The sequence below is a fragment of the Sinohyriopsis cumingii genome, chromosome 6, assembly GCF_028554795.1.
Source record: "Sinohyriopsis cumingii isolate HCF-2022 chromosome 6, ASM2855479v2, whole genome shotgun sequence".
NCBI classification, from domain to species: domain Eukaryota; kingdom Metazoa; phylum Mollusca; class Bivalvia; order Unionida; family Unionidae; genus Sinohyriopsis; species Sinohyriopsis cumingii.
The window spans coordinates 109,943,535-109,970,045 of record NC_142966.1 but is presented as its reverse complement, the minus strand read 5'-3'; the positions used below and the strand labels follow the sequence as shown (position 1 = coordinate 109,970,045).

The window sequence follows — 26,511 nt, the reverse complement described above, 5'->3', positions numbered from 1 at the left end:
GTCTTCTGGGGAAAATCCCATGCCCATGTGACTTTCCATTATGGAAAAGTAGCAATATAAAAATTGGCACACTTTTCATTTGGTATCAGCTAGACATCATAAAACATCTTCTGGTGAAAATCCCATGTCCATGTGACTTTCCATTATGGGAAAGTAGCAATATAAAAATTGGCACACTTTTCATTTGGTATCAGCTAGACATCATAAAACATCTTCTGGTGAAAATCCCATGTCCATGTGACTTTCCATTATGGGAAAGTAGCAATATAAAAATTGGCACACTTTTCATTTGGTATCAGCTAGACATCATAAAACATCTTCTGGTGAAAATCCCATGTCCATGTGACTTTTCATTATGGGAAAGTAGCAATATAAAAATTGGCACACTTTTCATTTGGTATCAGCTAGACATCATAAAACATCTTCTGGTGAAAATCCCATGTCCATGTGACTTTCCATTATGGAAAAGTAGCAATATAAAAATTGGCACACTTTTCATTTGGTATCAGCTAGACATCATAAAACATCTTCTGGTGAAAATCCCATGTCCATGTGACTTTCCATTATGGAAAAGTAGCAATATAAAAATTGGCACACTTTTCATTTGGTATCAGCTAGACATCATAAAACATCTTCTGGTGAAAATCCCATGTCCATGTGACTTTCCATTATGGGAAAGTAGCAATATAAAAATTGGCACACTTTTCATTTGGTATCAGCTAGACATCATAAAACATCTTCTGGTGAAAATCCCATGTCCATGTGACTTTCCATTATGGGAAAGTAGCAATATAAAAATTGGCATACTTTTCATTTGGTATCAGCTAGACATCATAAAACATCTAGTGAAAATGCAATCTTGATGTGACTTTCCATATACAAAAAGTAGTGATAATTTCAAGATGGCCAATGTAGTGTCTATATGGCTTATCAGGTCAGCACACATTTTTATTTAAAACCTACTTAGATACCATAAGAAATCTTCCAGTGAAAACACCTATGCTGATACCTCTGCAACCATTCATTCATGTGGAGTAGCAAAAATCATATTTTCAAGATGACCTTTGTGGTGGCATCTGGGCAAAATTACTTTCATTTTCAGGACCAAACTAACATAAGAAATCTTCTGGCTAATACCCCATGTCAATATAACTTTCTGTTCAGGATGACTCAGCAATCACAAGATTTTCAAGATTACTGCTGTGACAGTATATTGGACACCCTAGTGGCAGCTTTTATATTAGGACCAACTAGACATCATAAAAAGTCTTTAAATGAAAACTCTACGTCGATATGACTATCCATTCAGGAGGAATACCAACTAGACATCACAAAAAGTCTTTCAGTGAAAACCCTATGTCGATATGACCATCCAGTCAAGACAAGTAACAACTAGACATCATAAAAAGTCTTTCAGTGGAAACCCTATGTCGATATGACCATCCATTCAGAACAAGTAACAACTAGGCATCATAAAAAGTCTTTCAGTAAAAACCCTATGTCGATATGACCATCCATTCAGGAGTGACAACCAGACATCATATACAGTCTTTCAGTGAAAATCCCATATCAATATGACCATCAAATCAGGAGGAGTAACAAGTACAAGATTTTCAAGACAATTCCAACACATCAAGAGCACTTATGAGAAGACAATGGCCCAGGTTCCTGCCAAAGTCCATAGTTGAATCCAAAAAGGGGGATGGTGTCTTAAGGTGCCAAGTTGTAGCTATTTGATGAAACAATGGGCCAAAATGTAGAAAAGACACACCACCACTTCTGCTGACTGGAACTCCTTTTGGCCTTTTAACAGTTTCAATGTAAACTCCTTCACCATTACTGAGTGAAATCAACAGAGTGCCTCTCCAGACCTGAGAGAATTTGAGCCTCCAATGATAGCTAAGGCATGGGACACAGATCTGGAGAAAGAAGGCACTAAGCTTCACTCACCACATTACCAAAAGTCTACATCTCTTCCGCCTCCATCATCTGAACTGTTGGGTATGAGTTTTTTTTAAAAAGCCAATTGATGAGCATGATCCAATGTGAAGGGTTCTTGCTTGTACTCATCTGCATCCATAAAAATTGACAGTTCATTGTCCTTTCTTTGTTCTCTAAGTTAAGGCTTTTTTCATCTCATAATCTCCCTTCTGGAAGAAAGGGACTAATTCCTAACCATAGGTTCAATGTCAAATCTCCACTCATAGCAGGAGATGGGATTAACCTCTCTCTCTGGAGAAGGGGAATGGTAATTCATTCTTTGACCAAGTAGGATGCAAGCAGTGGTCCCCCCTTACCCCACAAATAAAACCTGAGGAGGCAGAGAAGATCAACAGTGTGCCTGAGTCCCCTGATCTATGGAGCCATGGCAAATTCATCCATAACATAAAGAAAGTGTGGTTAAGCCACTCCCTTCCTGCAGACCAGCGGTTAAAACTCAGTACTGAGGCCAAAGAACATTGTCCAATGCCTGGTACATGTTGACCGGGGATTGGTGCCCTGCCCAGCACTCCATGTTCAACAACTAGCACTCAGTGCTTTGAGATCAGGGACTAGAGACCAAAAATGAAAGACCAGCACCACAGACCATACCTCATGATCAATATCTGGTGCCTGATGATCACTGCCTGGTCAATGGGTAATGACCAGTCAAATTATGCGGACTTTATTGTCTCTTAGAAACCCTACTCTGATGAATTAGATCTTGCTTTAATTAGAGGTCAACAAGTATATGACAATGAATACACTTCCCCTGGGTTGGGTAGTCTTTGCTCACTAACTTGGGCTGACAACATCCATATGTGATAAAGTGCCATGACTCATTCTCTTAAAGATTCCTCCAGTGCAAGCAGGCAACTTCTTAACACCAAACACTATGGCTTATAACAATCCTTTCAAGTGCACTGGATCCAGCAGGGATAACATGTATCAGGGATTGATTAAGATAAATGCAATAAACCATAAACTGACAATGAACAGTGCTAAACTAGTATCTAATTAGCCTGAGCACTTTTGACTCTTTAATCAGTCTTTTTCAAAGACAATTATAAAACATAGACAAGACAAACAAATAAAACAGAAAAACAGTTATGTTTGCAAAACTTTACATGGCTGTTTCTGCATGAATTAAAACTTTTAACTTTATTATGTTTCAATTAGTTTATTTCAGCTTGTTGCTGATACTGGAAAATATTTGCATTGACCTAGAAACTGATGAGCCATATGGACATCTGTTATTTTATGTAAATTTATAAGTGCAAATTATATCCCTGATATTTCATTGGTACAGTAGTCATAGGCTATTAAACAAATTTAGAGAATTATCTAAAAGAAAATGTGTCAGCTGCAAAAGATAATTTTATTTGTGCATGGTTGTCTTTTTCTAGTCTTCTCGGTTTAAACCGCTTGGTTTCAATGTTCTAAGGCAGCATATCCAGTAAGATTCCTTTTCTTTCCTGGTTTAGAAACACAGTTGGGGTTGTGAGCAATTGCAATAAGTGTTATATCACTGAAAGTGTGGCATGGGGAGGAGAAGTGTTCTGCAAATGGGCTTCTGTACAGCTTCTTTGTCATCCAATCAGATCGATGAAGGTTGATTCCTTTTGTGTAGCTTTTCAGTTTCTCCAACATAATGAAGGCTACAGATCTTACATGTGATAAGATAAATGACATTATCTGTTTTACACGTTTTATTTGGACCATGTATGTTTAGTTTTTCTCTAGTCACTGTGCTAGAAAATGTCCTGATCTCTATCATATGTTGACAGGTTTTGCACCTTTTATCGCCACAGGGGCCAGATTGACTAGGGTTGTCTTTATTAGTGATTGGCGTGAGCTTCATCCTGACTAGGATGTCCTTGAGGTTTTTTGGTTTCCGGTAGGCTACTACTACAGGTTTGCTAGGGAGGATTAACTTTAGTGCATCTGACGATTCCATGATAGAACAGTGTTTCCCAATGATTTTACATACTTTGGGGTTGTCTGGATGGTAGGTCAGGATAAATGGTATCCTATCAGCCTTTTCCATCGTTCCATATTTTAGTAGGTCATCGTGGTCCATTTGTTTAGCCCTCTGAGTTGCCTCCGTAATCAGGTTTTTGTAGTAGCCTAGGTAAATTAAATGTTTACATAGCTCCTCTCCTCAGACCGTTTTAGGAATGTTTCTTCATCGGAGCGAATTATGTGTATCCTCAGTGCCTGGTTATATGGGGTGTTCCTAATGCAGTGTTTTGGATGACAGCTGCTTGGGAGGAGATACTGGTGTTTGTCGGGCGGTTTTGAAGTCTGTATGGAGTTTGTTTTCTACCAGTCTGGTTGTTGTGTCCAGGAAGATGAGGTTTAAGTTGGAGACCTCTGTTGTGAATTTTACTGAGGGATGGAAGTTGTCTGCCTTTGATATGAAATCATCCAGACTTTCTCTTCTGTGTTGCCACTTCATTTCTATATCATCAATAAAGCATACAAACTGGTATGGTGTAAATTCAACCAATGCTAAAAGTTGACCCTCCAGTTTTCCCATAAAAATATTAGCATAATTTGTACCCATTGCAGTTCCATTAATTTAGAGGTAGTTTTTTTCAATAAATTCAAAGTTATTGAGTTTCAGGACAAGCTCCAGGAGTTGGACTAGGAAGTATGTTGGTGGACTGTCTACAGTTCTACTTTCCCATGCTTCTCTACACGCCTGTATCCCTTCGTTGTGCGGTATGTTAGTATATAAAGATGTGATGTCTAAGGAAACAAGTCATGTATCTGGCAGTAATGGTTCCCTTGCTTTGCTTTTCATGAGGTAATCTGTCGTGTCCCGAAAATATGATGGTAATTTGTGGACATGCGGTCTCATAAAATGATCAAAATATCTATATCTATATATATATATATATATATATATATATATATAGATATATATATATATATATAGCATGTTTAACTCTTGTTCATGTTTGTAGATTGTAAGGGTTATATGTCAACAACTCTTGTCTATGATTGTAGATTATACTTTAGGATTATGATCATTTTAAAGCAACATCTTTACTTGGATATGTGTTCAGGAAATTGGTTTTTCCAATGGAAAAACTATGGTCAACCTGATTTTTGTAAGGTTGTTTGCCTAAATTTAAGTAAATGGACAGCAGTATGTTTACAAATTTGATGGAAATTTTCAGTGGAAATGATCCAAGTCCAGGGATTGTAGCTATGTCATAAGTCAAGTGACAATCTATATACATGCATAAGGAAGACCAAGTAAACAATTATTCATTCATCAGTCTTTGTGGAATCACAATAGGTTATAATCAGATATAATTTGAAAGGAGCTACTTTTTTAAAATTATTCACTGAAATTATACGGAGTTCACTGACATTTTGGACTAAAACATTACTTCAAGATTATTATGAAGTTATTTATGGATTCTGGTCTTATGTTATGTGTTTAGGCTCAAATAAACAGTAACACAAGAAAGAGTGAAAATAACAAGCTTTGAAAAATACTATAACTTATTTCCCTGGAAAAATTCTGGAAAAATGAAAAAATATGAATATAGTTTTAAGAATCAAATCCAAAAATAATCCAAGAATAATCTACAAATAAAATTTTAGGAGTCCTAATAATAAAATGTTCTAATGATTTCAAATTCAAGTCCCAGCTCAGAATGCAAGATGGAAGATGATGATGTATGCTGTAATCTGTAGTGATGAATTCTAAGTTCCTTGTAGATTTTTGTTGTTGTTGTACTAGGGTTTAACGCCATTTTTCAGCACAAGATAGGCTATACATGGCGGCCAGTATAACTGGTGGAGTAAGAACCCTGGAAAACCCAGGAAAGAACCACCGACCCACGAGAAGCTACTGGCAGGCTTTCCCAAGTACCCATGCTAGCCGTGCCTTGGACTCGAACCCACGCAGACAGAGGTGAGATGGCAGTGATCTGTAACGGTGAGCACTTTAAACCACTCGGCCACTCGGGGCCCCCGTTCCTTGTAGAAACAAAAAATATCACTCCAGTTTTGGAAATCTGAATAAATTTTTTATAAGAGCTGTCTTTGTTCAAGAATTTCACATGGGCACACATATTTTCCAGGAAAAAAGAATTCATCATTTCTGAATCCAAGTAATTTGAAGTAACTCCAAACAGCACAACATACAACTTCCACTGTGAGAGCCCAACTACTACCAAGAATATCTCTCCAAAATAAAGGTTATATCGTATTCTAAAACGCAAAAAGGGGGTCATGTGATCATGTTCCAGAACCTCATCAAAATTAACTACTTGTTAAAGATCACATATACCCAGTGTGGCCCCGATGAAAACCAATCATTTTACTCAAAGAAATAAAATTTTTAAAAAATTTTAGATCTTAAACACATAATCCCATCATGGCCCCGACAACAACCAATCATTTTAAAATAAAAATAGAACTTATTTATGTCATTGCTACTCAATTTGAATCAAGGTCAGGATCTAGATCAACACCTGGCATTTACAAAATGAACAGTAAAGGTCAAACTATTTTCTGGAAAAAGTATCATCTCTAGTGAATAAATTCACATTACAATAACATGTATTGAAAAAAAAAAATTTAAAACTGACAAACAAACAATTAAATTGAAATAGTTGGTTGGTTGTTGTGGAGTTTAACGCCATTTTTCAGCACACGATAGGCCATATATGGCGGCCAGTATTAATGGTGGAGGAAGAACCCGGGAAAACCCCGGAAAGAACCACCGACCTAAATTGAAATAAATATATATATTAAATCAGATATAATTAAATCAAATATACATAACACTGGATTATAGCATGGTTATACATCAAGACTTTTGGCATATCAGCTCATTCAAGGCTATTGGTACATCAGCTTTATATCTAAACTTGTTGACTTTATTTCTTTTTGTTACATTCTTTAGACCATAGTCATAACAGAAATTGGGGGCTCATCTGGGAAATGCATTTCTTTAAAACAACAATGAATCAGAACAACAAAAGGGTAGGAATTGCTTGTCCTTTCAGTGGTTACCATGTTATATTTTAGACTCTTTAAAACAGTAACAAGAAATGAGTGAAGACAACAAGCTTTGTAAAATTTAACAAATAATTTATTTCTCTTGAAAAACAAGGTAAAAATGAGAAAAAGAACTTATGATTTTATGAATCAAATCCAAATATAATCCAAGAATTAAAAAATAGACATCCTAGAAATAAAAAGTCCTAAATGAATCTGAGTTGAAGTCCTGATAAAAAATCCTAGATGTAGGACAATGATGTATGTAATAGTCAGTGTTGTCCTGATGTGTCAACAGTTCCTTGTTGAACCACAGAAAATAATATTCCAGTTTTGAATTCCAAATAAAATTTCAATAAATGTCTTTGTCCAAGAATTCTGTATGAGCACTTAAATATTTCCAGGGAAAAGAATTAATAATTCCATAAAATAGAATTTCAACTCAAACTAGTCACAACAAAACACCTTTAAGTGTCAATGGTTTATAGCCCAACTGACTAAATTCTCTATAGAAAAAGGTTATACACTAATTTAAGATGCAAAACCGATTCCCATTAGAGAGTCACATGACCACTTTCTAGAACAACGTAGAAACTTTTTACATGCCTAACAACACATATTCCCAGTATGGCCTCGATTGCACTTTACAAATCTGCACTAAGAAATAATAAAAAATTCTTAATCAAGGTCAGGAACTAGGTCAGCATTAAATACAAAGTTTCTATTATTAGTGTTTTAAGAAAACACAATCGGGTCAAATTAATTTCTGGAAAATGTCATATCCAGTGTATAAAGTTACATTACAATAGCATGTATGGAATTTAAAAAAATTAAAACTAACAACAAAAAGAAAACAAATAAATTAAATAAAATATAAATTAAATCAAGTATACATAACAACCACTATAGGCATGAAGCACTGCTTCATTGGGAATGTACTCAAAACCCTCAAAATCAATTAAAATTGATACAAGTTCACAAAAAGTGCAAGGACATGGATAAACTGTGACTAATTATGAGTCATGTGCCTTTTTATTCTTTATATTCAGAACTGATTTGAAACAACTGTAGCAGGGAAGAGACACATGTTTCAGTCAGTAAAAAAAATAAAAATTATTCACAACATCTATTTGTCTTCTATAAATTAACAAAAACAAGGTGTATCATTGTTTGCATTATGTCCACATTCCATTCCTGCCAATTATATGCAGATTATTTTATCTCTAAAGCATTTTAGCCACTGCTAACATGTATATCAGTGTAAAGAACACATTTGTTTTTACTTATGACATAAGTATTTTACTGATTATTTAATAACCACATTACGTGAAGTTTCTCTGTTGCTTCACATCTTGTCAACTTACATCAAATTTGTGGGCTAATTTTCTGGTTTGTCATGCACACAAATATGTCACATTTACTTCTGATTTGTGGTTAGTGTTTTGTTCAAGTCAGGAGAAAAGCAATAACTACCAATCAGAACCGACTGGTGTATTCACAGCATGACACACTGGAAGTATTGACATCCAAATGAGGTAGGTCCGTTAAATAAAAAGCTAAGCAGAAAAGATCTGTAAATTACTTAATAACTTATACATGGGGAACAAGTCTGTAATATGTAATCAGTGACTGAATGTGATGTTTAGAAGAAGAAAAAATGCAGAAGCCACCTTGTTAATCTGTAGAAGAGGAGTGGATGTTGTCAGTAATTTCTTTTCTCACAGCAGAAATGAGTGTCTATGGCCATTGCTGTTGTTTTGCATCTGCAGGAAGTACAATGTAAAGGATGACTGTTAATCATCTCTGCACCCACACAGACTTGTTCCAGACAAGATTTCCTTAGCATGAGGAAATCACACTATTTCTTCTGTTTTGAAGAAAGCCGAAGATGTTTTAAAAACATTCATGCAGTGCAAACAATGGGATTAATGACCATTCAAACCAAAACGCATCCTTATTGTTAGCCTGCTGCAAGTTTGCCGTAAGGTTGCAGCAAGCTTGTATCATCAAAATGAGCTTGCCAATGAATATCTGTGCATGAATGGCACTGTTTCTGATAATTTTCTTTTCAATTCCATATGACTGTGTTTTTTAATTTTTCATGTGAGTTGTCACATGAAAAATTTGGCCTTTGATATCTTTATTAGAATGTGTTTAATTTGTTCAAAGTTGGATTTTCTCATGTATGTGTTTACAAACAGGCTCCATTTTCAAGACTGAATTGTCACAATTTATAGCTCATAAATTTGGGAAATTTCAATGCAAGTAGTATCAATGTATGTGAAGGAACATATCATGGATCTCAAGAGATAATTTAAAATCACTGAATTATCATGTTGGTGAATAAAATCAAGATTGTGTTGCATTTTGCCAGTTCAGGGGATTGCAGTGTTTGGGGCGACTTTATACTGTACTGTTGCTGCATAGTTTTCCTTTACGATTTAATACGTCAAATGAGATGATTTTGTAATCTTGCTTCATGTAATCATTGAGGTAATAACTTTGCAGATCATTATTATTTACTGCTGTGCCTAAGTCCATGTCTTGATGCAAATAATGTCTGTTATCAATGACAACAGATTGACAAATTAGCAAATTATATACAATCTAGCTACAGAATTCTCATTTCTATTTTTCTTAGGAACTTTTTCTACATGCATCTCAAATTCAGCAACTGTCCTAATATGCCCGCATGCAGTAAACTTTAACTGATACCACTTCAGAACTAACTGCATCTAATTTTTGAATTTTTCATTTTCAAAGAAGATGGCAGTCAGTCTATTCAAAGGTGTTAAGGTATTAAGTAAGTATTTTCATTACTTTTCTCCATTTAAAAATATAAAATACCAATCATCTGACACATGTCGTAACTCCTGGATGGTAAAACTAAAATTTAGTAAATAAAATTATTACATTTTTAAAAAATGGTCATAAATAACACTTAGAGAATGTTTCAATGACTTATGAAATGATTTTAGAATCCTGAAGAAAAAAAAAAGAAATGTTTTTGTCAAACAGGTACATGTCACACTTTATGTTCACGTTAAATATTCATGCTGCTGTGATCTAATTTCAGTGGACGGTACCTGCATCAACAAAAAGCTGGGGAGGATGCATGATTTTATTCTGAAAGGATCTGTTTACAAGAGGTGGTTTGTGGTATTCAAATGGCTGATACAGTATTTTCACCTAACAGTGTGCAATTTTAACAGATCGGAGGCAGAATCTAACCATCTGACACAATTCTCCCCCAAAATGGATTTTTTTATGGAAGTGAAGCAAAAAGTTTTTAAAGCCATACAGACAAATAAAGATTTTCCCATATACTCAAGAAAACAGCTGTGAGTTTCCTTTCTGTGTCTCAGCCTGAATTTCTGGAATCTACCCTTAATAACATGTTAGGTATGATCATTTCTGTGTCTCAGCCTGAATTTCTGGAATCTACCCTTAATAACATGTTAGATATGATCCTTTCTGTGTAGCAGCCTGAATTTCTGGAATCTACCCTTAATAACATGTTAGTATGATCATTTCTGTGTAGCAGCCTGAATTTCTGGAATCTACCCTTAATAACATGTTAGATATGATCCTTTCTGTGTAGCAGCCTGAATTTCTGGAATCTACCCTTAATAACTTGTTAGGTATGATCATTTCTGTGTGGCAGCCTGAATTTCTAGAATCTACCCTTAGTAACGTTAGGTATGATCCTTTCTGTGTAGCAGCCTGAATTTCTGGAATGTACCCTTAATAACATGTTAGGTATGATCATTTCTGTGTAGCAGCCTGAATTTCTAGAATCTACCCTTAATAATATGTTAGATATGATCCTTTCTGTGTAGCAGCCTGAATTTCTGGAATCTACCCTTAATAACATGTTAGGTATGATCCTTTCTGTGTAGCAGCCTGAATTTCTGGAATCTACCCTTAATAACATGTTAGATATGATCCTTTCTGTGTAGCAGCCTGAATTTCTAGAATTTGCCCTTAATAACATGTTAGATATGATCCTTTCTGTGTAGCAGCCTGAAATTTCTGGAATCTACCCTTTTAACATGTTAGATATGATCCTTTCTGTGTAGCAGCCTGAATTTCTGGAATTTACCCTTAATAACATCTTAGATATGATCCTTGTCATGTGCTTTTCAGATTTTGTTGGATTCTATTACACATTTGAGTTAGATCACAAGTGAGAATCTTGTGTGCAAAAGGGTAACCAATTTTGGTGTGGGAGTAATTGTAATTGTGAAGTGGTATTTTGTACATACAGTAAGCTTACCCTAGATTACTTTCTTTTTTAATACAATCTGCAAGAAATGGTAATTTAAGCAATATACAAAACACAATTTTGTGTTCCATTAAAAGGTTTTATCAGTTTACCATTCATACTTTCAGATGTGAAACAATAATACACCCATAATGGTCCAAGTTGTTTTACAGTGTCTGGTAAATGAATATCTGACATAAATTTGCTGACACGTGCTTTTTGCCATACAGAGAAAGAAGTTATTTTTATTAAGGGTTTAAAAACTGTTTACTTGAAAGAAGACTGCTTCAAAATATGTGTATCTTTGTAAATAAATATACTTCAGAACAGATGAAATTTGTTCCATTTATTTCCGATTTATATTACGTATAACCTCTTCTAATGCTCACTGCAACAATTTTATAATCATGAAGAGTATTCTTGAATGATCCATAATGTCATCTTTGCATGCAATGAACCTTGCCCTGAATCTAATAGCTTGCACAAGCTTGTTTTCTATGTGACTGGCTTGAAAAAGCTCATTTTCTATGTGAATATGGCTTGCAAAAGTTTGTTTTCTATGTGACTAAGGCTTCCAAAAGTTTGTTTTCTATGTTACTGGCTTGCACTAGCATGTTTTCTATGTGACTATGGCTTACACAAGCTTGTTTTCTATGTGACTGTGGCTTGCACTAGGTTGCTTTCTATGCAACTATGGCTTGCACTAGCTCATTTTCTATGTGACTATGGCTTGCACAAGCTTGTTTTCTATGTGACTATGGCTTGCATTAGCTTGTTTTCTGTGTTACTATGGCTTGCACAAGCTTGTTTTCTATGCGACTATGGCTTGCACCAGTTTGTTTTCTATGTGACTATGGCTTGTACTAGCTTGTTTTCTATGTGAATATGGCTTGCACAAGTTTGTTTTCTATGTGACTGGTTTGCACTAGCTTGTTTTCTATGTGACTGGCTTGCACTAGCTTGATACCAGTGATCTGTTAGCTCCTGCCCAGTTCATACTGATTTTACACTGATGTAATATTATTTATTCATAAAGTGTAAAGTAGTCAGCAAATGTCTGTCAAAATTCCCTAGATGTGCTATTCAGACATTTTTAGCTTGGAATTAGGCAGGTTTTAAAACCTGGATGGGCTATTCAGACATTGTTACTCTCCTATTTGGAGGAATGGAGGCTCCTAATGAATAAGCCAGTTGTTCAAATAACCATATCTAAGAAAGGGAATACTATTATGAACCACAAAAAAGTTGATGTTGGAAAAATAATTTTATAATAAAGTGTAAAAGAAAGTGTTTTCTCTGGTAATGAAAGTTTAAAAATTGCTAGTGCTTATCACATGGGACATTTTCATTACAATTAAAACTCATAGTTGGGCAACTTAACTAGCAAAATTCTTCTTCAGAAAAGGAAACAAAATAAAAATTGGGAGTCACTGTTCAAAACATTTTCCTTGCAAGATTAGTAAGTCAGAATTGGAAATGTCAATACCCATTGCGGTATATTGCTCGGAAGACACAAACTGAACATGACAACATACTAGGACTAGGAACATGACATGTAAATGTAACCATAAACAATTAAAGAGGAGTAACACCACATGTTAATTGAAATACATGCATAAAACATCCTGACTTATAGGTGCCAAAAAATTTAAATTTAAAACTAATATCTGTGGCTAAAATTAAACTGATTGCTTAACGTTCAAGCTGCCAGTATTTATACCTTTGTCTGTTTTGTAAGATAAAATGGCACAATGACTGTGACAGACACAAAAAAAACCAAAATATTAATTTCTACACTTACCTAAAGTGTATATAGATATACTCCCATCCATGTGTCCGACAACAACTTTGTTGGAGCGTCTGGGGTGCCAACGAACTTGACAAATATCAGAATTCATGTTTGCTGTTTCTTTAACAGTCGACACTGCCATTGCCAAACCTCCCTGGTATTGCCAAATGTACACAGGACCTCTCCCAAATGCATAGGAGACTCCCTCTCCACTGACAAGAGACCAATGAATGGAGACTGGAGTGCCTTTTGCATTTTCAAGGATCGATATGGGTTTCTGTTTCGGGATGTCCCATACAATAATTCGATTATCAGAACTGGAACTGGCCAGAATATCAGAGTTGCGGGGATTCCATGATATCGCTGTCACGGTCTTTTTATGGTCAGAGAGAATGGACAGCAGACGAAACTCATTAAATGTTCTGTCAAGCTGAAATTGCAAGAATGCTGTAACTGATTATTTGGGATCACTGATAGTCCAATGGATTCAAACATTTGTTAGTGTATGAAGAAAACGTTTGAGCCTGAGGGTCCAAGTATTTCATGACTACTCTGCCAAATATCAATACATAGCAAATCAAATAAATGGGTGATATTCTTACACAAGAACAATTACTCAATATTATGTAAATAATATGCAAGCAACGAATATATATACACACACACAGTGTGATCCCACTATAGCACGCTCCATTATAACATCAATTCAGACATAACAGACCTGCCAACCCTGACAAGTCTGTCTTAGTAAGGCAGTTTATGTTTATTCCGTAAAATTAACTAGTATTCAGTAAGGTGTAACAAAATATAAATAACTGCTTTTATAAAGCTGGAAAACATAATTAAAAGTTTGACGCATTGATGATAAACATATGTTCAACTGAAAAGTTTGAAAAGTACATGTACTTTATTTACCACTAGTACAGTTGCACCAACTCTAGTCCCAAACCCTATGCAGCTCAATGGATTGTTGCTATCTCTCAAATTGACAGTTCTTGAAAATTCTTTTCCATTTCACATGACAACAGCAATCATATCTCCTGCCATGAGACATACTCAAACTGGCACATGAAGTCCAATAAACGTAACTGCATCATTTCCAGCTTTTATTCACAAGAATTTTTAATACTCCTTTTTATTCTTCTGTGTTGATTATTAACACTTTTCTAGAAGCTTATTTTCCCTTTTGTCTTAAACATGCATTACTTTTTGGATGCCATTCTATAATCAATAGTTTGATCATGCAGATGCTTTGCATGAACAAACAGGTGCAGTTTTAAACTAGATAATTGGATACAAAATATACCAACTGGTGATATTTTTTATTGGTGATATTATTGGCTGTTTAAACATGTATATACAACCATTGGTTTGGTGTGGAGAAATTCAGAGGCCCCATGAAAGGAAGCTGCAGCTTGATATAAAATGCACTGAAATTTATCTATCGCAACATAAACAAATTCTCTGTACATATAGACAAACCCTTTTAACAGTAATGTTGGCAAAATGATTAAGATGGTTTGAACATGTATTAGTTATGGGTATTATTTATTTGTAAATTGTACGCAACAATATGAGACCACATTGTCAAGAAATTAAATGCAACTTGTATTATTACATTAACAATAAACTCATTATCAAATTGCAACTTGAAATTACATTTTAGTTAATGAGCGCATGTGTGAATGTGTGTGTGTGTGAGTGTTTGTGAGAGAGAGAGAGAGATATGAAACAAAATTTTGTACAAAACCGTATTTATTCAGGGTGGTTTTTATTTGTAGCATTTGCAAAGAGAAAAAAAGACTGTTACCTGACAATTGTGATAATCCTCATGTATTACGGCCCTGCTATATTCCATTATCAATAAACACTGTTAAATCAGCAATTCATTCTTGTTTTAATTACGATGTACATTGTCACAACAACCACATGACTATGCAGTGTTATTTACATGGTAATTACACATGCTTAGCCTTTGGGTTATTCCAGCTGAAACCAGATTGGGTGCAAGAATGGACAGAAGAGGTCAAATCAGCAAGGCTGCCAGTAGGGAAATGAGGCTCTCTTTAGGGGAATGAAAAATTGTCACTGTGCTATTGAAGCCGTTGTTCACACAGCAGATGTTATAAGGACAAGAGATCACATACGCATTACTTGTTATTCAAACTCGCCAATAAAGATAATAGTTGGGTATATCGTAGAATAGATTTGCAAAAAAAATTTTAATTATATCTACGTCAAAACAGAACAAGTACTTAAAAGATAGTATATGTATATACACAAATTGATTTAACAGAGTCAGTAACTTTCATATTTACAATAGAAAATGGCTAGGTTTTTATATTTTATGTTTGTATGACTATAATGAAACAATAGAACTAGTTGACCAATGGTCTGTGGTCTTCACTTTAGTGTGCACTGATATGCAATTTTTGTTGGATAAGAAAACATCAAAGGTCTTCCAAACTAATTTTTAAATGCACATGGTGTTTTGTTACGGTGACGCACTTGATAAGGAGAACTAATTAACAATAATATTTAAAGGTATGGTCTGTGAAGTCTTTTGTCATTTTGTTAATAAATACCAGTAGATATTGTAATGACAATAAGAGAGCTTATACACATGGGCACCTGCATGTTTTTTTGCCGGGGGGGGGGGGGGGGGTCAATCAGTCACGGCCAGTTAGTAAACTAATAAGTCTGAAACTAAAGCTAATATTTACACAGCATTTTGAACAGAATCTTGTAACATATTTTCAGCCTCATTTGCATGATTAAACTTGTGGGGGGGGTGTCACATGACTCCCTTGACTTATGCTGCGGGTGCCCATGCTTATGCATCAATCATTGTATTTTATCACCAACAATTAATAATTAATTTTTGTAAAAACAAATTGGCAATATGCTATTTTTGATCTTTTTTGCAAACGTAAACATTTTTAGTAAAAATGTTAGACCCGATAATTTAATGTATTTTTTTTCGAAAAATACCAAGTGATATCATATGTATGAAAAATAAAGATTCATTTAAATAATTATCATTCTGATAACTGGATTGTGTACACAAAATTAAAGGGTATGAAAAAATACATGAAATACGGTACAATCAACCAAATGACGTCCAATTCCCTTTTCAAAAATATACCCAGATAAAACAGATTGCTGATATTTCAAAGAAAACAGATTACCATTGAAGTACCAATTGTTAAGAAAATGTACTAAGCAAATGGAAAAAAATCAGTCTCAATCATGCAATACAATTATTTGATGTTGCCGCCATAATAAGAAATGGGCATTTGTTTTGTTCTCCAAAGCTATCCTTTATCAGTGACTTCAATAGCACATGCAACCTTCAAAGAAAGCCGACTACAATCTTCAATAAAAAATAAATAACTTTTCTTCATTGGAAGTCAGTGCCAAACTTAAACACAATGGAATCTGATGGATGTTTACCATTTTTCAAACTTGACAGGAACACGTTTACTGCACCATGAAAGTTCCCATTTTGCATGGAGAAAGTTTATGCTTATGAACGCTACCAACGGCAATTTAAAACACAAACTAATGTTTACCAACTTGGGACATACTGAAAAGTAAATCTGCTTCACCATTCCTTATGTGATTGTGTTATGTTTTTTCCACTGAATTCAGACCTATATGAGTGTGACAGAATTAATGAATATTTTAAATCTCTGTGTGTGTGCATATGTTTAATGGAATTACTTATATTGTGGATTCAATGTATGTGACGAGATTCATGGGTGAGTAAACAGTGTTGATATTCTATTCATGTTATACATTAGACATGTATATGTAAACACTATACACGTATATTTACCAATCCATGGTTGTCTAAATAAAGTAAAATATTAAATATGCCTTCTGTTTTCACTACAGGTGTATTTCACATTTAATATGCATCGATTTAAGATGGTAACTGTGCTGATTAAGCACATATTTTATGGCCCGCATTTATTACCTACCCCCCCCCCCTTGCAAACTTTTTTGCGTACATGCATCATTTTCTTCAGCTAACTGACCTGGTTGCTTATAACATTGTTTGGTCTATAACACGGTCACGTTCTATGCCTCCCAACTGCCATGTTATAGCACAGTCACACTGTGTGTGTATGTATATATATATATATATATATATATATATATAGTAGCATAAAAACAAAGAAGTGTATCTAGGCAGGACATGCAATGCTAATGTTTGAAGCAATTACTGTCACAAAATTGCACATGCCAAGTGAAGTCAAACTGACCTGAACATGTGAACAAATGGCAAAAATGTAAAGGCTTATCACCAAGCCTCCCAAAAACAAAAATGAATTTTTAAGGTATACAGTAAAAACATGATCAACAAAACTCATTATGGGACATGAAAATGAGTTGGATGATTTATAATTTAGGTAATCAATTCTACATCAGTATCATTTTATACGTGCAAGGCACATGTTGTTTCTGCTGAGTAGACAAACTCAATAAATTGATAAGCAGATGCTTGACTGTAATTAGATCCCTGTTCTTTCTGCTTAATTGAAATTTAGGTAACCTAGTGGGCAACTCATTAACATAGTAGCTTTAATAGTGATGAGTTTGGAATAAAAGGATCTGATGATGTTAATGGTAGTTTTGTTGTAACAAATATCTGTTTTGCTACCTCTTCAGACACATCAGCCATGAAACTCGTTTTGTGGCAGGACAATCTGACAAAAACAGTCCCCAATTCTCAAGTTGGAGAACATTGTCTCAACTGTGACCCATGCAATGTCTGACTTCCCTAAAGCTTGAAAACAAAACTAAAATATAGAATCTTAACACAGACACAGCCAATGCTGCCATCAGGATAAGTCACACCTCTGTACTCATTATGCTTACACATCAAACAATAATAGACAGACTATATAAAACTGACCTGGTACACATAGATGGCCAGAGTGGCACAGTAAGCAAAGCGGTCTCCACTGGCAGCACACACATCGCTGTACCATGGCTGACAGCCAGCTGCCAAGAGCCCCACCTGCTTCACCATTATACTGGACTACACAGCCTTCTCTGTGGATTACACAGCCTCTTCTGAAACCCCAAAATAAGCATTTTAAACATTCTCCCTCGAGAAAACTGTGCACAATAAGAGTGTTAATACTAAGGGACTGTAAGAGCAGGGATAATGAAGATATATTTACATCATCTTCAAACCTCTTTCACTTTTCCGAGCTCATTCCTTAAATAATTCTTTCATATTCTGAACTATTACTGTTCAAATGCAGTGTGTGTGTGTGTGTGTGTGTGCGCATATATATATATATATATATATATATATATATATATATATATATATATATATATATATATAGATAGATATAGATATATAGATGAACCCTTGAAGCCAAACTTTACTAGTCATATATTAAAGATAGGAGGATAGGATTATTGAATTATGACTGAGCATATACTGTCATGTTTAAGAGATCTAATTGTGCAACATATAATGCATAATTTAAATGAGTTATGGTGAACAAAGAAAAGAAAACAAATTGAAAACGTTGCTTATTATTCTGGGGGGAAAATCAATCAGCAAAAAATGTCTGCCTCATCTTCATAAAACAATCATGATACAAGAGGCCCAAGCAGGTCTGAGATCATTCACCTCCCTGACATAAACCTAACAGTCAAATGCAAGAGCAGACTTGGCCAAGAAATCTTGGTCAATATGACACTTTCTGTAAAAATTTATTTCTATGCTGTTGACAGCATGTTATTAAAATGATTGTTTCATGGTTTCTTTACATTTTGTATTTTCATCAATATGTGCTGGAATATCAACATCATCAGTCTAATAATGAAAAGTTTTCGTGCCAAGATGCCGTCTATCAAAGCTGGTCAAATCCTGTTCAGTAATTTGTCTGTGTGTGTGTGGTTTGGACTTTTAACGTAGCTTTAAGAATTTTTCAGTCTTATCCATATATGTTTGCAGTGTGGCAGTTTATAGTGATGTCTAGCACTGGGGCATCATGCTGCAGGCATGTAGCATGATGTCTTACCCAGTCACATTATCCTGACATTAGGCCAACCAGTCCTAACATTAACCTCTTAATGATGAGCACCTTGCAAGGCAGCTGCTAGTGTCATTTAAATAAGTCTTTGGTATGACTTGGCTGGAGTTGAAACTTGCAATCTCCCGCATCTGAGGCAGATGCTCTAACCACTAGGCCACCAGAGCGGTCTCTATTTTTAGTAATGGTGGCTATATTTTTTGGCAGTTCAGTATCATTTGTACAAATTATTGGTACGCCCTATTTGTCAAATCAGGTAAAATTCTTTGCAAAGTCCGTAAAAGAACTCTAAACTATTTAGAACTTTAGCTATATTTGTCGGCAGGACAACATCATCTGAAAACATTTTATACACACTTCAATCAGCATGCTTTCTGTCAGTTAAAGATTTGTTTTTATTTTTAGTAATTGCAACTATATTTGCTGGTCAGCATCATTTGTACAAACTAGAAAGGTTTTCAAGACAGGATGTTTTCTGTCAAATTTTGCCAATTTCTGCTGAGCAGTTTTTTAAAAGAATTTTTTAAAAGATTTTCCTACTTTAAGTTATTAAATAGCAGCCATATTTGATGGTGGATCAGCATCATTTATACAAATCTGAAAGGCCTTCATGAAACGATTCCTTTTATCAAATTCTGTTCAGCTATTTTTGACAAAAACTTGACAAAATATTTTTCTATTTTTAGTAATTACAGCCATATTGATGGTATATCAGGATTATTCTGGAGAAGAAAAAAATGAAAAATTCATGCAACAATAGTCATAGCAAAATTTAGTGTTTTTTCTAGAAGTTAAAATAGTAGTTTCTGACAAATGCACAACACAGAGACATGATAAATGCACAACACAGAGACATGATAAATGCACAACAAAGAGGCATAACAAATGCACAACAAAGAGACATGACAAATGCACAGCACAGAGACATGATAAATGCACAACACAGAGACATAATTTAAGCTCACTGAGACTTACGGGAAGGTGAGTCAAAAAACACATTAGAATAAATTAATTTTATTAAATTTATTTTGTTGTTGTTCTATTGTTGTTCTAGGGTTTAACGCCATTTTTCAGCACAAGATAGGCTATACATGGCGGCCAGTATAACTGGTGGAGGAAGAACCCTGGAAAACCCCAGGAAGACCCACCGACCCACGAGAAGCTACTGGCAGGCTTTCCCACATACCCACGCTAGCCGAGCCTTGGACTCAAACCCACACAGACAGGGGTGAGATGGCAGTGATCCAGAACGGTGAGCGCTTTAGACCACTCGGCCACTCGGGGCCCCTTAAATTTATTTTAAAAATCAAATAATAATATGGTCTGCCTGAAGAGAGAAAGAGGCATCTATCAATAACAGTGGCCTTTTATGCTATCATTTTAGACAACTATGCTTTAGAACCCTCCACTGTACTAAACACACACACACAAAGGTAATTTAAGCACCATAATTCACATAATTACACTATTCAACATTTGTCAGTTTCAGGAAGCAATCTAACTTAATGTGTAACTCAATGCAAGGCCATTCAGACCATTAACTGCAGATCGCAGTCCAATTCGAAAAACCTGTTTTCTAAATTGAACCCATAACCAATGTTAGCAGCACAGTGATAAAATACATCGTGAGATCCACCTTTTAATAGCCCTGACACAAACAATTTAACACTATTCCACTGACAAATATACTTATTATTAAATATTCTGACGCACTTACCTTTCTACAGCCTCAACACACAAATACCTCCTATACAATCTAAGAATAATAATAATACCAATGTACAAAATGTTCATTTATACAATCACTCCATTGATTAATTGATCTTACATACAGTTTCCATGGCTTGGGCTAATAACGCACTATCCAATGATAAACCCATACTGACAGTGTTCTTCGTAAAGAGGAGTATCACTGACACAATTCATGAAAATTGTAATCTTGTAGTAAATCGTAATATTTTCCTGTTTCTTTTTAATATTTACAGTATAAAAGCTATTTATTCTTTGCTACAAAAGAAACTTACTTTAATATATAGAATGCAAAATGTTTTATATCACTTTTTGTTACAAAATGTGCCCTTTCATTGTGAAACAATTACTCTGATGGTAAGAAGTTAATTGTCTTGCCAATTTACTGTATACAGGAATTCACTGATGATATAAAAATGTAACTCATAATACCATAAATCACACATTACAATCAGTTCTATATTTTCTTCCTGGTGTTGATGGTCGTCTACAGTTTTAGGGTCTTCTATGTCTTTCACAGGATTCACATTTTTTCTTCTACTTCAAGTGTCTTGCTACACCTATTTTATTCCACATGCTAGATTTATGATAATTGCATAGACCTTGCTACATCTGACTTCTTTTCATGTACTAGATTGATGTCAGATGCATTGACCTTGCTACCAGTACATCTGATATTATTCCATGTGCTAGATTGATGTCAACTGCATAGACCCTGCTACATCTGACATTTTTCCATGTTCTAGAATTATGTCAACTGCAAAGATCTTGCTACATCTGACATTATTCCATAAACTAGATTTATGTCAATTGCATAGACCTTGCTACATCTGACTTTTTTCCATGTGCTATATTTATGTCAATTGCAAAGACCTAGCTACATCTGACTTTTTTCCATGAGCTAGATTTAATGTTAACTGCACAGACTTTGCAAAATAACAATGTTCTTCAAGTCTTTCTCCATTAAAACAACAGGCTACTTTAAAGTTTAAGGTAGTAAACAATATAAAACTAGTTTAATAAAAGTAACACCAATGATTAGAATTACAAAAACTACACATTACTGAAAAGCTATTAATGAAAATAATAACGACCCTAAAATAATCTGGAGACTGTCTAAGGAATTAAGGGCCAGAAAACTCATTAATAAGACTGGTACACCATCTCTGAACATTTATAATATGCGCAAATGAAATTTTATGGCAAACCTCTGTAACGATCACCTTTTAGTGAACGTGGTCTCTAAGTTTAAAGAATCACATACTCATTTCGTTTTCCTACCTGTGACTTATGTGAACTTGTCCACATCGTTAACATCATCTCTACCTTCAAATGGACAAGTGTGTGTGTGTGTGTGTGTGTGTGTGACTTGGATTTTTAATATAGCTTTAAAAACTTTTCAGTCATATCACAAAGATGTCTGCAGTGTGGCAGTTTATAGTGATGTCTAGCACTAGGGCATCATGCCGCAGACATGTAGCATGTCCCACCCTGAACATTATCCTAACAGCTGGCTGACCAGTCCTTACACTAACCTCTTAATGCTGAGTGTCTAGCGAGGCAGCTGTTAGTATCATTTTTACAAGTTTTTGGTATGACTCCGCTGGGGCTTGAACCCACAACCTCCCGCATCTGATGAAACAGCTTGTTTAATTCATTTACAAACAAATCTAATCAACCAAAACCTAAAACATCTACTACATGAGTGTACATGGTTTGTTTGCAAAAGTAGTTCCAAATACACTTGACTATTTTCAGGCACACATGTCATGCAGTATGAAGCCATGCAATACGGAAAAATACTGCAAAATTCTGACACTGTAAAGTTAACAGAGAAAAAAAAAAAGCAATGATAACTCTGTTTATGCAAATGAGCAAATGTAACACTGCTCTACAAGGCATGGGCAAAGAATGACTAAAACATTCAGCCAAAATTCATCCTTCAAAATCTTCAAAGTTAACTGCTTCAAAATCTTTCAAAGTTAACTGCTTCAAAATCTTTCAAAGTTAACTGAAAAGCAAATTCATAAGTCATTTATGACACAAACTATCTATATGCTGATAATACGACTTTCTCTGATAAGCTGAGCTGCAAATATGAATGCAAAAATAACTTCAAACAATATGAAACAGGCTCCAGACAAGGTATTCGAAGAATAGCATTCTTATAAAAACTGACAAAACAATGCTTTCATTAATAACAACACCAAATATAAGAGCAAAATTAAAGATACATGACTTGAGCCATTTCTAAAATAATGAAAAATTAAAGTGGTTTTCAGAGACATGTATCTTGGTGCTCTTTTTGACAATAATTTACTTTGGCCAATTTATGTAAGTTTCATTACAAAGAAAATATACTCCAATTTTTCGCTATTAAAAAAAATAAAGTATTTCATTCCAAAACAATACCATGTTACTTTTAACTGTATTTCCCTCTCTTCTTTATCTCTCTGTTCTCTCTCTCTATGGGTCGAGTGGTCTAAAGCGCTCTCCGTTACGGTTCACTGCCATCTCACCTCTGTGTGCGTGGGTTCGAGTCTCAGATTCAGCCAATGTGGATATATGAGAAAGCTTACCAGTAGCTTCTCGTGGGTTGGTGGATCTTACTGTGGTTTTCATGGGTTCTTCCTCCACCATTAATACTTGCCACCATGTATAGCATATTGTGTGCTGAAAAATGGCGTTAAACCCTACAACAACAACAACTCTCTCTCTATGCCACTCCACTTCCTCTCTCTGCATTTGTATTTTTATTTCCCTCTCTTCTTTTTCTCTCTCTGCATTTCCATCATTTCTTTTTGAAGCTGAAGATTGCTTAATTATACCAATTCCATCTGGTTTTTTAACTATAATTTCTTCAAAGTCCTATCAAAACCTAAGATAGACTTATGTATCTAACCCAAATCACTACCATCCAAAATTTCCTTTCCCACCAAATAATGAACCAAAACATTCTTTGTTTCTAGTTTTGTTAAAGATGTTTTTACTTCTGATTATTGTTGTTGTTGTTATAGGGTTCAACGCCATTTCAATGAAATTGCTGCTTTTTTTTGTCCTCTGGGGATCGTTATGCCCACTCACATGTCTGCTTCTGCTTTCATGTCATCAGATTTTCACCTTGAAATTGGCAACATGTATCTAAACAATCTCTGACAAGGCTACCTTGACAATGATCTCAGAACAGCAATTTAATTAATTTATATCCCTGACTGTTGGTATAAAGCAGTCTGCTGTAATAAAAGTTGATAAACACAGTGAGCTTGTGGGTACTAGATTTACATGTAACTATTATCATTATAGATGAATGCAGTTCACTTCAAAACACACCTGTAAAACACACCTGTAAAAGAAGTTTTAAGGGTTACAGTTTAAGTCATTATTACTTAGTCACAATGAGATCGGCTACATGTACTAAAACAACCTCTGACACACTGATTGTTCTGAGTACACAATCTTGGCATATTCAGAACTCATAATCTGTCTGTGGACATTATATATATATATATATATATATATATATATATATATATATATATATATATATATATATATATATAAAAATCCCAAGTTTACTGAAAAAACTGAGTAGAGTGTACTCATTGCCAGAGAACCACAAGATGTATTAGACAGAAATACATTATTGATTTTGCACTCATCAAGAGCACATTGTGGATCAATGACTGAAACTGTCAAGAAGATGAAATTTTCCATGCAAACAATGAACGTTGCATATTTTCCAAAGTAGAAGTTAAATTAGAGGGGAATGGTTACTTGAGTATGAGAAATTTAGTTTCAGCTTCAAAGACTAGAGATGGGAGACTGTAAATCTACAACTTGTTCTCTGCTCTTTTATGACATTACTGGTGGCGGAGACCAACTATGCTTGGCACAATTTGTGCTGGAGCGACAGAAATTTAAATTGCTGACACATGCACGGATTAGGCAGAATAACTCCAAGATAAAAGTAATACTAGAAAGCAAGAACTATACAAGAAACTGGTTAATGCTTGGGGCAGTGCTGATGTTTACTCTTATCTAGCATCAGTAATTTAAATTTCAAGTCATAAACTGATGGATACACAGATGTTTGCTTTTACGGGAAATAATACTAAAAAGGTGGACAGATCCATTGGCCTAGTGGTTACAATGTCCGCCTCGAATGCAGGACATCATGGGCTCAATCCCCGGCCGAGTCATATCAAAGACTTATAAAAAATGGTACTAACACCTGCCTTGCTTGGCATTCAGCATTAAGAGGTTAGTGTTTAGACTGGCCAGCCTGGTGTCAGGATAATGTGACTGGGTAGGACATCATGCTACATGTCTGCGGCAGGATACCCCAGTGCTAGACATCACTATAAACTGCCACACTGCAGCCATCGATATGACTGAAACATTGTTAAAGTTACGTTAATAATCCAAATCACAACAACAAATAAAAAGGTGAATGTTCTGAAGGATTTAATGCCACAGCTTACTTACCATCTGCAAACAGAGATCAGTTTAAATAAATGTATTAATTACTAGCAAGTGACCTGATAGTCTGCAAGATCGATACGCCGATGTTCCAGCACAAATCATGTCAAGCAACATTATCTCTGCCACCAGTAATATCAGAAAAATAAAGGCAGAGAACGACTTTTTGATCTTGGGGAGGTTGATAACATTCAGAGAAGTCAGGTCTTGGATTTAATTATGTCTGTCACATGTATTAACTTTTTCTGAGTCATATACGCTGAGTAAATGTTTAGTTCGACTATACAGAACCAAAAAAAAACTATCCTATGCCCTGGCTTTACTTCGTCTGCCATTCTTCGGCAGTCTGTAGTGATGATTGATAGTCCTGTAATGTAAGATATCGACCCTGATATTTATTTTCTGGACAGACCCAAATGCATAAATATCACGGTCAAATTATGTTTCGCACTGTAGATCTATGATGATTGGGTGCACTACTGTACCTTAAAGTACCAGTTCTCGCAGCGTACCAATTGCCGCCATAGGCCATCGCTGGGTTCATATCTCAGGAATTGATGCGAATATTTATTAATTACGCACTCCTTTTCATTTTACTAAGTATTTTGAAAGGTATGCAAAATTAATAAATAAATATTCGTGTCCGTGGAACGGATTATTACCGTAGTAGTACTATGGCGACAGTAGCAGTGGATGTTTGCAGTGGCCACAATAACCTCTACGGTAAAAAAATCATTTGATGTCGGTAAAAAGAGTGATGGAAACTTACCACATATTGGGGAGACGTAATATAATCATCATGTCACGATCGTTCTGTGTTGAAATGTGCTTGAAAACTGCAGCAAACTCTGGCTATCGATAGTTTGTTTACATTCGGTCCGACTAATAAAGGCATAAGCTGTTTACAACACTATCCGTTCCGGACAACATATGGTGGATAATAATAATAATAATAAGCCGGGGCGGCTAATATGTACAAATTACGAGCGCGTGGGAAAGGATGGACAACTGTTCCCTTTACGCTATACCCACCCCAGTCAACCCCTGTCCCACAGAGCGCTCTTCTACATGTTACGCCTTCCACCAAACCCCTTTTGCCATCCTCGATCCGCTTCTCTTTGATTACGTTCTTAGCTTTTCTTGCAATATTTCCATATTATTTCCAT

At 35.2% G+C, this 26,511-nt stretch overlaps 1 protein-coding gene across 1 annotated transcript in view; it reads right to left on the bottom strand.

Moving 5' to 3' along the window:
- LOC149797705 (WD repeat-containing protein 17-like) overlaps positions 1 to 26,223 on the bottom strand; it is a 122,301-nt gene extending 96,078 nt beyond the window's left edge. Inside the window, exons 1-3 of the mRNA XM_089962629.1 lie at positions 26,115 to 26,223; positions 17,977 to 18,137; positions 13,068 to 13,485 (exon numbers count right to left, since the gene is read on the bottom strand). Of these exons, the coding sequence (XP_089818755.1) occupies positions 13,068 to 13,485; positions 17,977 to 18,093 (535 nt within the window). The 5' untranslated portion in view covers positions 18,094 to 18,137; positions 26,115 to 26,223. The remainder of the gene's footprint in view (positions 1 to 13,067; positions 13,486 to 17,976; positions 18,138 to 26,114) is intronic.
- Between the last annotated feature and the right edge of the window lie 288 nt (positions 26,224 to 26,511).